General features: G+C 44.7%; 1 protein-coding gene across 3 annotated transcripts in view; it reads left to right on the top strand.

Annotated features, from left to right (window-relative positions):
- Window positions 1-4877: 4877 nt before the first annotated feature.
- Window positions 4878-15746, top strand: part of Slc25a13 (solute carrier family 25 member 13) — a 173661-nt gene continuing 162792 nt past the window's right edge. The window contains exon 1 of one of the 3 annotated variants that reach the window (XM_031381133.1): window positions 4878-5141. In XM_031381133.1, the coding sequence (XP_031236993.1) occupies window positions 5127-5141 (15 nt within the window). In that variant the 5' untranslated portion in view covers window positions 4878-5126. The remainder of the gene's footprint in view (window positions 5142-15746) is intronic. The other 2 variants (XM_031381131.1, XM_031381132.1) reach the window with 2 other exon arrangements.

Here is a 15746-nt window from a genome sequence, read left to right as displayed (position 1 = left end):
CAGCCCCGCCAGCATCTAATTAATTAAAACGCATGGCATTCTTGGTAAAGAGTTTCAGAAATTCTTCAGAAACGACAGCTATTCTTCAAAGGCACACTCCAAACGTAAGGTGGCCACAGGACCAGATGGTGGTTGTGAGCATCACACACTACTGTCACTTCTTGCTAGTTAGATGAGGGGCTACCCAAACCTGCCATTTCTGATACACATCTCTGAGTGCACTGGAGGGACCAGGATGACCTGAGCTGGATTTGTCTTTGCATTAAGTGGCTTTGTTAGGTCCAGATGACCTCACTGAATTCACAACAATAGACTTTGGTTTGGTGCAAGATCAAAGGTACTTGGCTTAAACTAGGCTCCATCTTTAAAGGGTTTTGATGTAACCATCTTTGCTTTACTGGGTGTATATGGGACTATAGCTAGAGCTACTGTATAATGCACTGTAAGAACTAGCTGGGCAGTGGTGGTGCATGCCTTTAATCCCAGCACTTCGGAGGCAGAGGCAGGTGGATCTGTGAGTCCGAGGCCAGCCTGGTCTACAGAATCAGTTCTAGAACTGCAGAGCTACAAGAGAGAAACAAAATAAAATAAAACAAAACAGAAACAAACAAACAAACAAAATCAAAGCCAAAACAAACAAACAAACACCCCAACAAAACAAACAAAAGAGCTAGTGCTTCTGAAAAGCCCATGACTTGGTGAAAACATTTCAGACACAAAAGAATTAAGGTAACAGATGGAATTAAATTTGCCAGTTGTTACAGGCTGAACATCCCACCCTTTATTCCTGTCTTGATGTTCTAACTTGACACTCAGAGAGAGACTGAACTTTGATCCTTAAAAGGGATCATTAGTTTATAATAAATTCAGATGCATTTAGTATTCATCCAATAGGACTAGTGACCATATATTAAAAAGAACAGGACCAGCACACAGAGGGAAGACATAACAGGAAGATGGCTCTCAGCAATCAAGAAGTGTAGTCCCAGAAGGAAACAACTCTGCCAACTACTTGATTTAAGAATCCTAAGAAAATGAATTACTGATGTTTAAAGGCACTGAGTCTCTAGTGTTTTCCTTCCTTGCTCTCCCTTCCTTCCCCTGCCCTCTCTCTGTTTCTTCCTTGACAGAGTCTCACTATATAGCCCTGGTTGGCCTGGAACTCATTATGCAGATGTAACCATGTTTGCCTTGAACTCACAAAGCTCTGCCTCTTGAGTGCTGGGTTTAAAGTTACTGCAACCAGCTCTGCTGTCTTCTTCTGGCAGTTTTAGTAAACTAATATAAGTTACTGAACTTGTCATTGGCAGGGGGCTCTCCTAGATGGTCTGGGGATCACAATGTAGCTATATGCATCTTCAAATGACAAAGAGAGAGAGGCCAAAGATGAGATCAGGGTGCTATGGAACTGGACCCTAGGCTGCTGGCTTTAAAGTTGTACAAAGATGTGGTCTGAGGCATAGGGAAGGTGGCCCAAGGAATGTGGGTGGATTCTAGAAGTGTTACTGAAAAAATGGATTCACTCAAGAGATCTCCAGAAGGCAACAGCCTTGCTGTTTTATAGAGACGTGCTTTGAAGGTCTCGTTCAAGCCTGGCATGGTAGCACACACCGTTAGGCTCAGTAGAGGCAGGCAAAGTTCCTCCTAGAGTGCCAGGCCAGCCAGGAATACATAGAGAAACCCTGCCTGGGGAAACTAAAGAAATCAAGACAGCCTTGTTCACAGAAGTATAATACCACAAAATTTTGGGGACTTGTTTTTAGTCACGCTTTCCTAAGGTGTCTCGTGCTTCCTTCTTTCCTGACTCACTTCCTCGTTCCCCTCCCTTCTTAACTCTAAAAACGTTGACAGTTTTCTCGTTTGTGTCTATTAAGAACAGGTTATTTTTGACCTATCTTTAGGGCACTCTGAGGGAAGGCACTTGCAACCCTCTGCTGTGTCCCGAAGTGGCCCCAGTCTCAGATTCTCAGATATAAACAGCTGGAAGCTTCTCATTCTTATGATGCTTGCTTTACTTTGTAATAAATACAATCCACCTTACAGTTTGTAGTCACCCGGCTAAAACCTCCTGTAGTTGGAGTGTGTGGCTTGCGTTCTGACTGGATATCCTTTCTACAATCTAGTCTGGCATGCTGGCTGTACTTGGGGAGACCTTTGCTTGCTTGTTTGTTATTAACTGAGCAGAACAAATCAGATCATTAAAGGGCATGGGTCAAAGGACATTCACAAGGCCTAGGTGTGCTGGGAATTGTGAGATCTCAGACCTGGTCATGTCACTCCCTCTTCTGAACTTGGGGCTCACGCTCACAGTGCATGCCTTTGAGTCAGTGAGCTTTCCCCAACGTTTGGGTTGGCTGCTTGCCCAGCCAGCAAAGTTGGCAAAATATGCTATAAAGCACAGGTGGTTAGGAGACCTGTATTAGTTTCTGAGGGCCGTCAGAATGAAATACCACAATATGTGTGGCTTGAAACAACAGAAATTTGTTCTTTCACATTTCTGGAGGATGTGAAGTCTTAAACAGAGGAATCAGTGGGGCTGGGTCCTTTCCTATTCCTTGCCAGGCACAGGAGCCTTGCAAGGTGGCAGGTGCAGATTCTTCATGCCCCTTGGCTTGTAGCTCCATCAATCTAATCTCTACTTCTATCACACAGAATATCTATGGAGTGTTTCTGTGTCTTCTTTGTTGTCTGCATTATCTGGTCCTGGCTGGCTGAGACTCAAGGTATAGATTAAGGCTGCTTCCACTTGCAGAGTACTGGGAATAAAAGCATGAATCATCATGCCTGACCTGTGTCTCCTTATAAGAACTCCAGTCGTGTCAGATTAAGGTCCTCTTTACTTGAATGTGACCTCATCTTAACTGATTGTATCTTCAGTTTCCAAATCATGGTCCAATCTGAGACACTGGGGTCAGAAATCTTGTGCTCACAACCTTGCCAGCTATTTTTAAATGATGGTGGTGGGAAAAGTGTTCCGGGGAGAAGGGAGAAGTGTGAGAATTGAGGATGAAATAACTTAAACGCATGCTTACAATCTATTTTTACAGCATGATGTGTTTGGGGGGCGGTTCAAAGATGTCCACATCATAAGGCCTATTGATAATATTCATTTTTATGACAGAAAGTTCAGAACTGTGTGAGGATTGAAGGTGAGAAGATAGCTTAGATTCTCTGAGTTGTCTCTAATTGTTACAAGCAATTGAAAGGGCCTTTTCATGTTTGTTTCTTGGAGGCAAGATCTCATCATGTATCCCAGGCAGCCTTGAGCATCATATCCTTCTGTTTCAACTATCCAACTGCTGGAATAGGTTTCCAGATGTTTGCCATCATGGCTTTCTAAATGGAAGATGGGGAGATTATGTTCTAGAAGCAGAGTTAGAGAAAAATGAGATGCTTCCATGAGTCCTGAGATGGAGGAGCACCTCGAGCCCTCAGGAAGGCAAATGTTTCTTTCTTGGGCTTTTCATATACTAGACAGAGTCCTATCTCCCTCCAGTCTATCTTGTTTGAATATTCTGATAGTTTAGTCCTGACTCATTCTCCATACATCATACCAGTGTCAGCCTGGTTCATGTTGCCACCACACAGTACCTGAGGGTAAGGACAAAAACTTACCCCTCTTAGTTGTCACATTGGCTAAGAACTCCAGGATCAAAGCTCCAACAAGTCAAGGTCTTGTCTCTGTTTCGAAGATGGTTCTCTGAGTACTATATCTTCCAGAGAGAGGAAAGCTATAGCTTCACATGGCAGAAGACATTGAGACTAAACTTACTACTAACTATGAGCCTGTTTCTTTTCTTTCTTTTTTGACACGTCTCCTTATATAGATTAGGGTGGCCTGGAACTCTTGGTCCACCAGCTTTCACCTCCCTGGTGCTGGGAAGGTAAGTGTTCCAAGCCCCTTTTTACAAAGGCATTGATGCAGACCTTAGGGCAGAGCCCATAGGACTTAAGTATATCACATTCCTGATTTAGTTTCTAACTTGTGAATCTGGGATACATTCTGGCAACTGAGTGGAACCCCAACTGTATTGGTACTTAGATATGCTGCTTCCAGCCTTAAAGGCCCTCATGTGCTTTAAATTCTTCTGTAGGGTACCCAGGACCCTCCACAATTCAGATCTTTCCTATTACCCAGACTCTTCCTCCAGCAGTCCCTAAATTTAGGTTGCCTTCTCTGACCAAACTCTTGGGTTGCCTAGGGATTCTGGGTCTCCTGTCTCCTGTCATTCTGTATGGTTGGAGCATCTCTTGTTATCTACACATTGGACTGACATTCTTACCTCAGGGGTAATCTCTGGGAGCCTTTCTTGTTTTCATTGTTCTTATGGTGTCCTGGGAGCAAACTATAACTCTTAGGTTTTTTAAAGGTTCGCCACCTCTTTGAGGCCTTGACCTCTTTTGTACTCATATAGAGTTGTTGCAAAATAGCTCTACAAATGTGTGTTCTCTACCATATTCAAGAATTTATCAAGTTAGAGCCACAAAGTAGGCTAGACACCTGCTTGTTATCTTCTCTTCTATTAGTCAATACTTTAGGGATTTCATGATGGCATTAATGTGGGGCCCATATTGAAGCAAAAACCAAGGTGAACCTGGCAAGAACTTGCTCCAATTAGGTGAGCATGTGTGAGAGTGTGTGTGTCAACTTCCAGGTGTTGTGTGCTAACCACTCTCACTTGGCTCTCATGGACACAGGCCTAGGCAGCCCTTGGCCTCAGCCCAAGCAGCTGCTTCCCTCACCAAGTGCCCAGTCTTTTTAAGACAGTGGCTTGCATTTCTCCCTGGCCCCGGGTATCCACGACAATGGCTACTAAAGCTGGACAGCACAGTTTGAGTCACGTGTCCTGGCCCCTCATTAGCTCCCATACTGAGGCCCTCCCTGGCTACAGGGCAGAGGCCTTTAGATCACGCGCGCCCGGGAGGCCCTGGCCAGGCCCAGCCAATGGGCTGACGGCGCCCGCATGACCCGCGCCAGGAGGGCGTGGGGAGGCAGGCCAGGCGCGCACGCTGCCGGGCAGAATCACCGCCCCCACCTCTGCCGGGACGGGAAGTGAGTCTCCGGGGTCCCCAGTGCAATCCAAGCGGAGAGCACGTCTCAAAGCTGCCTGTACCCCGGCCGAAGCATGGCGGCCGCCAAGGTAAGAACGGCGGGCCGGGGCAATCTGGAGCCCTGAGGGGTCCGGCCGGGGTTGGAGACGTGGGGCTCAACCTTGCAACTGAAGGAGGAAGGGGCACAGGGTACTGCACTTGTGGCCGCGTGGGTACCGCGGCCGGATCGTGCTACAGAAACTTTGCCAGCCCGACACTCCCACTTGGCCCGGCCCGGAGCGGTGTCCCGCGAGACTGAGCCCTGGCCAGCAAGGAGGAGCGCGCAAATGGGGCCAGGTAGCCTGGGGTAGGGAAGAGCCCAGGGACACCCAAACCTTTCTGTCATTTCGGGGTTCTCTTGCTTCTGACCCGACTGTTGTTGACCTGAGTTTCTCCTTCCAGGGGCCCCAACTGGGGCTAAAGCCTGATCCTATTACGTTTCAAGGGTTCCGCCCTCCCGCTGGTAGGGAAGTCACCTTGACTTCCGTTTTGGAAACTGGGAGACTTAGCCTGAGCTTGTGCAGAGCTGGTCTTGGACCCTTCCCCACCCCCATCTCCCATCTCCCATCCTTCCCCTCCCTCTCTCCATCTGACAACACTTACAAGCTAGTCTCCGAGCCTCAGAGAGGCTTCTTTTTTGGAAATGACAAAACAGATTGTCCTGGGAGCTTGTCACTCCTGTGAAGTTCTACTTAAAAGGAATTCTGTGTAATGTGAATCGTTCACGAACCCAGGGAGAAGGCAGCTCTGACAGGTTGACCTTTCCTCTTTTACCGGTTCTTCAAACCTGCACACCATTTCAGCTTCTCTGGACTGCATTTCAACTTTTCTGGCAGAATACCATATTCAGTCCCAATCACTCGAGTCATTGGAATTTATTGCTTTTAATTTTAAGTTCACGAAGGCAGCCCTTTAATCAAGACTATACAACTTCTTAGATCATTTTAAGTGCAGTGAACTTAAATATACCCAACATTTCAAACATTTGTCCTTAATCAAAACTCTGTGATAACCCTGGAGAGGAAAACATGGCCAACACATCATATTCTTATTTATTCAGGCAAACTAATCACATTTGCAATGGAAATTGTAAGCAGACAAATATATTTAAATACTGTTCTATGACGAGAGTCTCTTCAGGCTCCCCAAATCCGCAGTTTTCTTGTTCCTCGACCCGGTGTTTTAAGTGGCCTTTCTCTGTAACCCTCGGAAGTGTGCACTGGGTGTATTTGCGTCTGTGTCTGTGGATGAGCACTTTGATTGATTTCTGAAGTGACTTTAGTTCTTTCAAGTCAGTAGCCCCTTTCTTTGCATTAACTTTGCATGATATTAGAATACAATGATTGGTGTGAATCACTTCTCTGGAGTCAATGCCCACTCATCCTTCATACACCCGTGTGGGTGTTTAGTTACTTTATTTATGTTACTTTATTTGGAGATAAAGTACTGGTGGGCACTAAATTGAGACATATTCCTAGAAACAGAATGGAAGACTTGGCAGATACAAAGTAACAAGTGAGGGAGCAGGCTCAACTTTTTAGTTGCATTTTTTTCTTATTGAGACACATCCTATCAGGGACAGTTGGTTTTTATCCAAATCTCGAGGCCAAGGAAACTGAAACATTCCTTTCACCTTTCCTCTTTGGAAACCTGTGTTCTTTGTTATTTATTCCCTGAAAGTCACCTCTTTTCAGCTCTAATTGCTGACATGTATATATATACAATACCTTCTACTAGGACATAAGAAAACCAACTGTAAGTGGATGAGAAAGTCAGGATGAAGAGACGGTAAGAAGCTGGGCATTGTGACACACAGGTTTAATCCCAGTGCGTTGGAGGCAGGAATCAGCCTGGTCTATAAAGTGAATTCCATGATAGACAAGAGCTGTTAAACCAAAAAAACCCTGTCTTCAACAACAACAGCAACAACAAACAAATAATGAGAAAGTAAGATGAACTTAGATTAATGGAAATCAAACGTCTCTTTGGTACAGGTGACAGCATTTTCTAGCCGCTAAAGCAAAGATAGACCAGTTACTTGGACAGACTTCACTTTGAGCTGTTATCTGGGCAGTTACTCTCTATGTCTCTATGTCTCTATGTCTTATTTATTTATTTATTTATTTGGTTTTTTCAAGACAGGATTTCTCTGTGTAGTCCTGGCTGTCCTGGAACTCACTCTGTAGATCAGGCTGGCCTCAAACTCAGAAATCTGCCTGCCTCTGCCTCCCAAGTGCTGGGATTAAAGGTGTGTGCCACCACCGTCCGGCTATTTTTTATGTTTTATTTGACTGAGTCTCACTATGTAGCTCTGGCTAATCTGGAGTTTGCTATGTATATCACAGTGGCCTTATTCATGGAGATCCCATTGCCTCTTCCTCCTGAGGGTAGGGATTAAAGACATATATGACCATACCAGGCTCTTTCTCCTTGTTTATGATATATCTGAACTGAGAACCACAAATCCACATCTGTGGATTCTATAAGATAATTTCTTGTAATGTCTCTCATTGTAGATCAGGGACAGTATAGTCAGTGTAGACCTAAAAGGTCCCAGGTGAAGGTGTTGTGGGCCCATCCTAGTCTAAGAATGAATGTGTCCCGTTGAGATGCATTTGAGTATCATGTTTATTGATCACTTCTTCCAGCTTCTAGTTACTTCTGGGCAGTACTGACTTAAAGCCTGTGCTCCTTACTTTTTCCGTAAAGTGTAATAAGGCAGTTAGCTGAGCATCGAGCAGTAGACTGGAAAAATCTCAGCTAGGGGTAGAATTGACATACTTGGAAAGGATTTGAGGAGCTCGTGAAAGAGAAGCGCCCACCCTAGAGAAGTAAGACAAAACTGGCCTGTGAGCTTGAGAACCCAAGAGTTAGGAGAGAATCCCATCTTTACTATTTTGCTATAGTAAACCACTGGAATGTTTAAGTAGTCAGACTGGAAAGATGTAGCCACGACAAGTTCCTAATCTTATCCTAATTCCTGGGTCTTTGTAGTGACTCAAATGCAATAATTTATTTCTTTTGTATCTTCCTATTTTGGCTTTCCCCATCAAATCACTGCCCAGCAGTAAAAGAGTTACTTTTTTTTTCATGAAATAATGATCTGAATTAGCATGTTTGAGATTACCTCAGAAGCATCTTTGGCACTGGTTAAGTTTCTGCATTAGGAATGATCAAATTAAACTACTTGAAACTGAAAACTTAAAGAATGCTCACTTTAAGTTCAACCCTAAGACTCAGGGATGCTGATGTGTAAATCCAGACACTCAGTACATTGCAGGGTTTAAATTAGCCTAGAACTAAAGAAAAGAATTGGGTGATAAAATGCAATTAAAAACCAAAGTGCTCTCTGGGGGACCAGAGTTTATGCAGCTGATGTTACCTCCTGTCTTTGGGTGTGTTGTTGCTGTGACAATTCATTCAATTGGAATTGTATGCTGTGATATGTCTACTTGTGGCAAGTGATACTAGCCCCAATGTTAACACCAAATGGACCTTGGCTTCAGAACAACTAAACCTAAAAAGACTAATTAGAGATCCTAGAGTAGGAGCTCGTGTACACACACACACACACACACACACACACACACACACACACACACACAGCAAACCTGAAGCTGGATAATGAGAACACATGCTACATTGGGAAATAGCATGTGCTTAAAAAATAATGGCTAACAATAAGGAATGGCTGCTAGATACCAAATTCCATTCCAAATGCTTTTCAGTTTTAACTCTGTTAATACGTCTGTCTTTGAGTTAGATATTAGTACTGCCATCCCTGGAATCGATGAAGACTCAGAATCCCTAAACTGTGCTGTGAGAGACCTAAGACCTAGTAATTAGGAAGTTCTACATCTGGCATTCCAGTCCTGCCATTGCTGGCTCCATACTGGCCCCATGACAGCAGAACATGCAGGAAGAACACACTTGGGTGCCAGGATGGCAGGATTGGAATGCCAGATTTAGAACTGGAGGTGTGAGTGATGACTTAGGAGAAGTCAGGCTCACAGCTCCTCCCTGAAAATCAAGACTTTAAATTAAAGATTGTTTACATAGTGCTTCCTGTGTGCCAGGTGGGTTTTGTCTTCAATTTACAGTTGGAGGAAAAAAAAAATCTTAGGTGTGTGAATTCTTCAGTTTTTCAGTTCCTAAGAGAGCCAGCCTGGGTTTTAACTCTGCCAGAGGGCCTTCAGAACTGCTGCTAGCTCTTTGGTAGTGCAGTACTAAAGCAGACTGATCTGTGTGCTATGTAGGAAAGAGAGAGAGAGAATTGTTGAGAACCAGGTCTCAGGTAGCTGAGGTTGATCTTGAACTCTATGCAGGTCAGGATGACCTTGACCTGATCAGCCCTCTCCCTACCAGTCTTCCTCTGTGCTGTGATTACAACAAGCGTTTGTCACCACATCCTGCATAAAGTGAGCTGTTGTTATGATGCCGGGACAGGTTTTAAGAGAGCAGGTTCCTACAATTCCTTTCATATTGGGCTTTTTAGTTTTCGAAATCATTAGGGATGGGTGGACCTTGACATTTGTGAAGTCTAACATCCAGGGCGGTGGTGGCTCACGCCTTTAATCTCAGCCCTTGGGAGGCAGAGCCAGGTGGATTTCTGAGTTCAAGGCCAGCCTGGTCTTACAGAGTGAGTTCCAGGACAATCAGGGCTACTCAGAGAAATCCTGTCTTGAAAAACCAAAAGAAAAAAAAAAAGTGAAGTGTAACATCTTTTCTGCCTGTCCTCCATTCTGCCTTCTACCAGAGGAAGATATGAAGGCTCAGACAAATTTGCAGTTGATCCCAGTTAAATTGAAGTTCTTGTCTCTTTAAGGCTGTTCTTGGGCAGTGGCTCCAAGGCATTGGAATCATCTAGACAGCTCTGAGAGCTGCTGATGCAGGGCTCCCATCCCACTTCAGGACTGAGTTGACATCTGGTATGGCTGGCAGCAATTATTCAAGTGATTCACTGTTGACTTTGAGGACAAGACAGGAGAGTTGTAAGACCTGTAGGACATGGAACAGGGAGGGCATGGTGTTCTACCTCCAAAGAGGGTCAGGTGGGGACAATTGATTCTTTTTTTAAAAAAAAAAATTCAGTCTTGCTTGTGATTCCTGGCAGCTTAGGTATCAAGTTGATATAGTCTTATAATTACCTGACAATTTAGATTCTTAGCACCCAAATCATTTGGAAGCTCCTTTGTAATGTGTCAGTGGTTTTCTGTGGCCAGAGTAGGTGCGGAGGGTGGGGGGAAAGTGGCGAAGCAGTGAGGCTAGGGGAACACTGTAGCGAACGATCTGGACTTCTAGCTCCTTCCCTCATGGTACATGAGGATTCTGGTATTCTCTCATTTAGGACCTATAGCTTTACAAGCATTGGACCAGAGATAGAGGACTGGAGGGTAGGGCTTCTGTTGCTGTAGCAAAACACCATGACCTTAAAACAAGTTGTGGGGTAAAGGGCTCAATTGGCTTACACTTCACCACTAAAGGAAGTCAGGACAGGAACTCAAAAAGGCATGGTGACAGGAGCTGATGCAGAGAGGCCATGGAGGGGTGATGTCTACTAGCTCACTTCACATGGCTTGTTCAGCCTGTTTTCTTATAGAACCTGGACCATCCTCCTAGGGATGGTACCCACAATGGGCTGGGCCCTCCCTCATTGATCACTAATGGAGAAAATGCCTTATAGCTGGATCTCATGGAGGCATTTCCTCAACAGAGGTGGCCTCCTCTCTGATGGCTCTACCTTGTGTCAAGTTGACACAAAGCCAGCCAGTACAGTAGGTGTGGAGGGCAGCGTGTAGTGTAAGGAAACCAGGTGGCACAGTGTGTTTTTGTACATTGGGTTCTTTTAGAAGATGGCAGAGGATCATTGACTTCCTTTCCCAAGGCCAACTCTTGGGCCACTTGCCCCATGACCAGCTCTGCCATTCTGAGCCATTTCTTTATCTCCTGCTATCTGTGAGGATTAGGCCTACTGAACTGTTTGCTCTTCCACTCCCTGTTTGTTGTTTGCATGTGGCCCTGCTTCTTGTATCCTTGGTTTTAGGGTGGGCTTTAGAACTGAAGACTCTGGCCTGCTGGACCTGTGGGTCGGTTCTGGGAGCTTGGGGGGAGGATGGGCTTGTTGAAGTAGCTGTGAAAACCTGCAGTAGCTAAGCAAATCTGTCCTTAGGATTTGTCCACCCAGACACTTGCTTCATTTAGGTCCAGCCAACTCATTTAACTGATTGTGTTAGCCATAGACGTCTGCTGAGGCATTAATTCCCCATGCATGTGTGAAGTGTGGACTGCTCGAGCTTCTGCTCTGCAGTGTTTAATAATACTCACAGTCTCCCTTCCCGTTGGAAAACTTGAATGTAGTTACATGAACGAAGAAAAAAGATAGGTGGTTCCTTTTGACTTTCGGTGTTGACGACACAGTTCATTCACAATAATTGAGATTTCTTTGAAATTCAACACCAGGAAAACTGTAACCACAGGTGGCAAGAAATCAAGACAAAGTAACCAGCCTAACAAGTGTCATCAAGTAGAGCAGTTTTGTGTTACCCGTGAATACTGTCTTAGTTAGGATGTTACTGCTGTGAACAGACACCATGACCAATGCAACTCTTATAAGGGCAACATTTAATTGACTGACTTACAGATTCAAAGGTTTAGTCCCTTATCATCAAGGTGGGAGTGTGGCAGTGTCCAGGCAGGCATGGTGCAGGAGGAGCTGAGAGTTCTACATCTTCATTTGAAGGCTGCTAGCAAAATACTGACTTCCAGGTAGCCAGAAAGAAGGTCTTAAGCCCACGCCCACAGTGAAACACCTATACCAACAAGGCCATACCTCCTAATAGTGCCACTCCCTGGGCCAAACATATACAAACCATCACAATGGGAAAGTCAGAAATTTCATGATATGCTTTACTGTTCATGCCAAGGTAGCTCTTGTATAAGAGGTGTGTAGTATCATGGTTAAGGAAGTTGTGTAAGGGAGTCTAACTTGAACAGATGGCTGGTGCCTGGTCAGGAGTTATCAGGATTACACATGACATGATTTGGAGATGTCCATTCTGAGTACTGGTCATCGTGTGAATGGAGCTGTTAGCATGTTAGCATTTAAGAGGCTATCAGGGCCCTTCTCCCACAGTCTTTATTCAGTGACTAGAAAGTTGGAGAGTCCGCTTCTGCTACTGGAATTTGGACATTGATCTCTCTGGGTACTCTGTGTCACCCTACGGAAAACAGGACCATTCATGGCTGGGTCAGTCCCATGGCATGCAACATGTCAGTTCATTTTGGAAATCATGATGTTTATTAGGAACATCAAAACATGTCTATTGGAGCCTGTGGGACATTCTACCTAACTGTAAACAAAGGGACAGGTATCTGTACCATATAGGAGCTTTATTGAAACTCACGGTAGAGGCTGAAGCACTGCTGCTTTAGTGGCGTGTCCATGTGATCCACTTGAACATCCTTGCTACTGAAATTCTTGTTATGCCCATCCAGAATGCAATCAGATGCATTTCCTCAAATGCTTTCCTTGTGCCCCTGTTAGAAGTGCAGCTCTTGGAGCTAGGCGCCAGGCCTGATGCATTGGCATCTGCATTTTACTTAGATCCCCAGGAAGTCCTGTTGCCAAGGGAGTTTGGGTGGTATGCATCTGGAGGACTCAGTACCATGTAATTAGAGGCCTTTCTTTAATAAGGATGCAATGGCTTTGGATTCATTGTTAGTCCAACCTTTTGCAGAATCAAATACACAATGTCAATATCGTGTATACATTTAGGGTCTTTGCTTTGACTATCCCTTGGAGCCTAGGAATTATTTTGTAACACATCTCAGGGGGATTATTTAAGGGTGCCTTGTAAGGGTTGTGGTTTTTGTCCATTTCTTACCTTCTCTCCTGCTTGTTCATGTTTGACCACCTGTCTAGTGCCCACAGGTGATCTTAGTTCTCATTTTGTTCTCAGTGCTAGCTATTTGGTTTCCGGGACACCAGGAAAGACTGAGGTTCATATTTTACATATCAAAGCAGACCTGGCCTCCAGGTTTTCCCAGCATCCCCCAGTTGCTACCTGGCCCCAACCCTGAACTTTCCAGCCTAGGGGCTTGGTTACCTTTTCACCAAAGGCGTCCCCTATAATCTGGACATTTGCTCTCTCTTTCACTTCCTCCCCTTTTCTCTTTCTCTCTCTGCACATTTGGTCTTTTCCTCGATTCTCCACTCCCCTCTCTCTGACCTTCCCTTGGCCATTTCCCTGGTCTCCCTCCTTGGGGCCAATGAACTTGCCTTCCCAATAAACCTGCATTTCATATAATCTAATCTGGTTTGAATTGGCTCATTTCACCGACGGAGAAGTAATTTATCACTAGCCTCAGGTGATCTGTCTGTGTTTTACCAATTTTGTAAGCTTAGTGGCGAACTCTCAGACTTGATGTTTCCTCTCACTCTTTCTACTTCTCCCTTGTGGGCATCTCTCCAGATTCCCTGAATTTGGTGGGAGGTTGGTGTCTCCTGGTCTTAGCCTCTCCTCCCTTCAGTGCTTGTTATTATGCAGCCTCTACTATTCGATATTTGCTGTAAAACTCAACTTGGGCATCTCAGAGAGATTTCAAACTTTGCTCAACTAAAACTTGTCTGGTTCCCCCATGCAGTTCCTTTTCCTAAGGTCAGACCTTTAGACAAAAGCCAACACCCTCAGGGGCCTGAAGCAAGTTCCTACTTGCTAAAAAAGGGAGTCACTCTTCTTATCTCTGGCTAGAGGAACACTTGGCTCTCCATTAACATATGACTGGTGGTTTGTCAGTGTCAGTGCTGGACATTCTTCAGTTAACCCTGGAAGTCTTTGCCCTGTTGTTTCCCTTTGCTTCCCTGGAGATAGCCTTGACCTTGTGGAATAAACTTTTTAACTCGTGGAGCGGCGACTTTGGTTTCTGCCGCCCATTTTCATTCAGAACTGAGTCCACATCTTCTTGGTGTTTCTGTCTGCTATCTCGTTTCCTCTGGGGAGCCCTGAGAGACTATTTGCAAGCATTTGCATGTGTCAGTTGAACCCTTGTCCTTTTCTGGAGTTAGGTGTCTTGTCCATCCAGGCCCTTATTCCCACCTTGTTACACAGTCACTGTGGCTCCCACACTGCCTTGGCTTCTCACTATCCATTCCTCCCACAGCTCCCACAGTAATCTTCAGAGATTGGTTCACGCTGCCGTGATGGTAACAACAGGGTGTTCGTAGGCCCAGCACTTAACAGTTTTAAAACTGCGTTCAGATGTGTCGCAGGCACCCACTGTTTGCCAACCCTGATCTAAGTGCTGTTTGTCTGGAGTGGAGGAAGCGACACTTGGCTTGGTTTGTTTTCAAGATGACCTTAGGGACTAGGATAAGCCAAGACACAAGCTCCAGTGTTTGATCTTTCCATCATCCTGCAACAAACAGGGAAGGTACTGCTAGTGTTATTTGGCAGGTCAGAAAGTTGAGGAAAGATTATGTGAAAGTGATGTCTCTGTTATATCGCCATTATAACCCTTAGGATAGCTAGGTGCATCAATAAGCACTATGAATCATGTAATTTAATCCACACAGTAGGCATAGGTTCTGCTGTTATTATCTCTATTCAGATGGGGAAACTTATCTGGTATAGACAAGTTAAGTTTCATGAGGTTGAGATTATCCTCTCGACCAGGGCTCTCACACAGCTTGTAAATGGCTGAGTCCTAGTTGGAACACAGGCAGCTTGACTCTAGCGCCTAGACGCATACTGTTGTGTAATATAACTCTCTTAATGTACGTCGGTGCTGTGAGGCTACTGTTGCCTATAATATGAAGTGTAAATTCATTGGAAGTTAAATCATCCTTAGAATTGACTATATTTTTGTAGTGATGGGGATGGAACCTAGGGCCTTGAATAATATAAGTGGGTACAATGTCATCCAGCAACATACCTGCCTGGGCTATCTGTCTGTCCATCTGTACTTCCATAGTATATGTTTGACCCAGGGAGCGGCACTATTTGGAGGTGTGGCCTTGTTGGAGTAGGTGTGCCACTGTGGGCATGGGCTTTAAGATCCTTATCCTAGCTGCCTTTACAACTCTCAGGTCCTCCAGCCACATGTCTGCCATGCTCCTACCTTGATGAAAATGGACTGAACATCTGAACCTGTAATTCAGATCCAATTAAATGTCCTTAATAAGAGTTGCCTTGGTCATAGCATAGTGTCTTTTCATAGCAGTAAAACCCTAAGACACCATCCTTCCATCCATCCAACCATCCATCCATCAACCCATCCGTCCATTCTTCATCTTTATTTTGAGACAGGATCCTTTTACATACCCCTGGCTGTCCTGGAACTCATTGTATAGAAGAGTCTGACCTTTAGTTTTCAGAGATCTGCCTGCCTCTGCCTCTCCAGTGCTAAAATCAAGGAATTTGCTTCCCGCCAGCTTTCCTGGGAGATAGGCTTAGCAGTTTGGAATGAACTTCCCTTTTTGACCCATGCAGCAGCTGTTTGAGTTTCTTTTCTGCATCCGTTTCATTCAGAATTGAGTCTGTCTTCAGAGCTGTATTTTTGTGCTAGGTCTGTTTGGATCACTCATCGTAGTTTATATATAGACTTTCAAGTTTTGAAAGCTTTAGGCCATCCCTTCTTCTTTTTTTTTTTTTTTTTTT

This window comes from Mastomys coucha, unplaced genomic scaffold (assembly GCF_008632895.1).
Source record: "Mastomys coucha isolate ucsf_1 unplaced genomic scaffold, UCSF_Mcou_1 pScaffold20, whole genome shotgun sequence".
In the NCBI taxonomy this organism is placed as follows: domain Eukaryota; kingdom Metazoa; phylum Chordata; class Mammalia; order Rodentia; family Muridae; genus Mastomys; species Mastomys coucha.
This window is presented reverse-complemented; position numbering and strand designations above follow the sequence as displayed.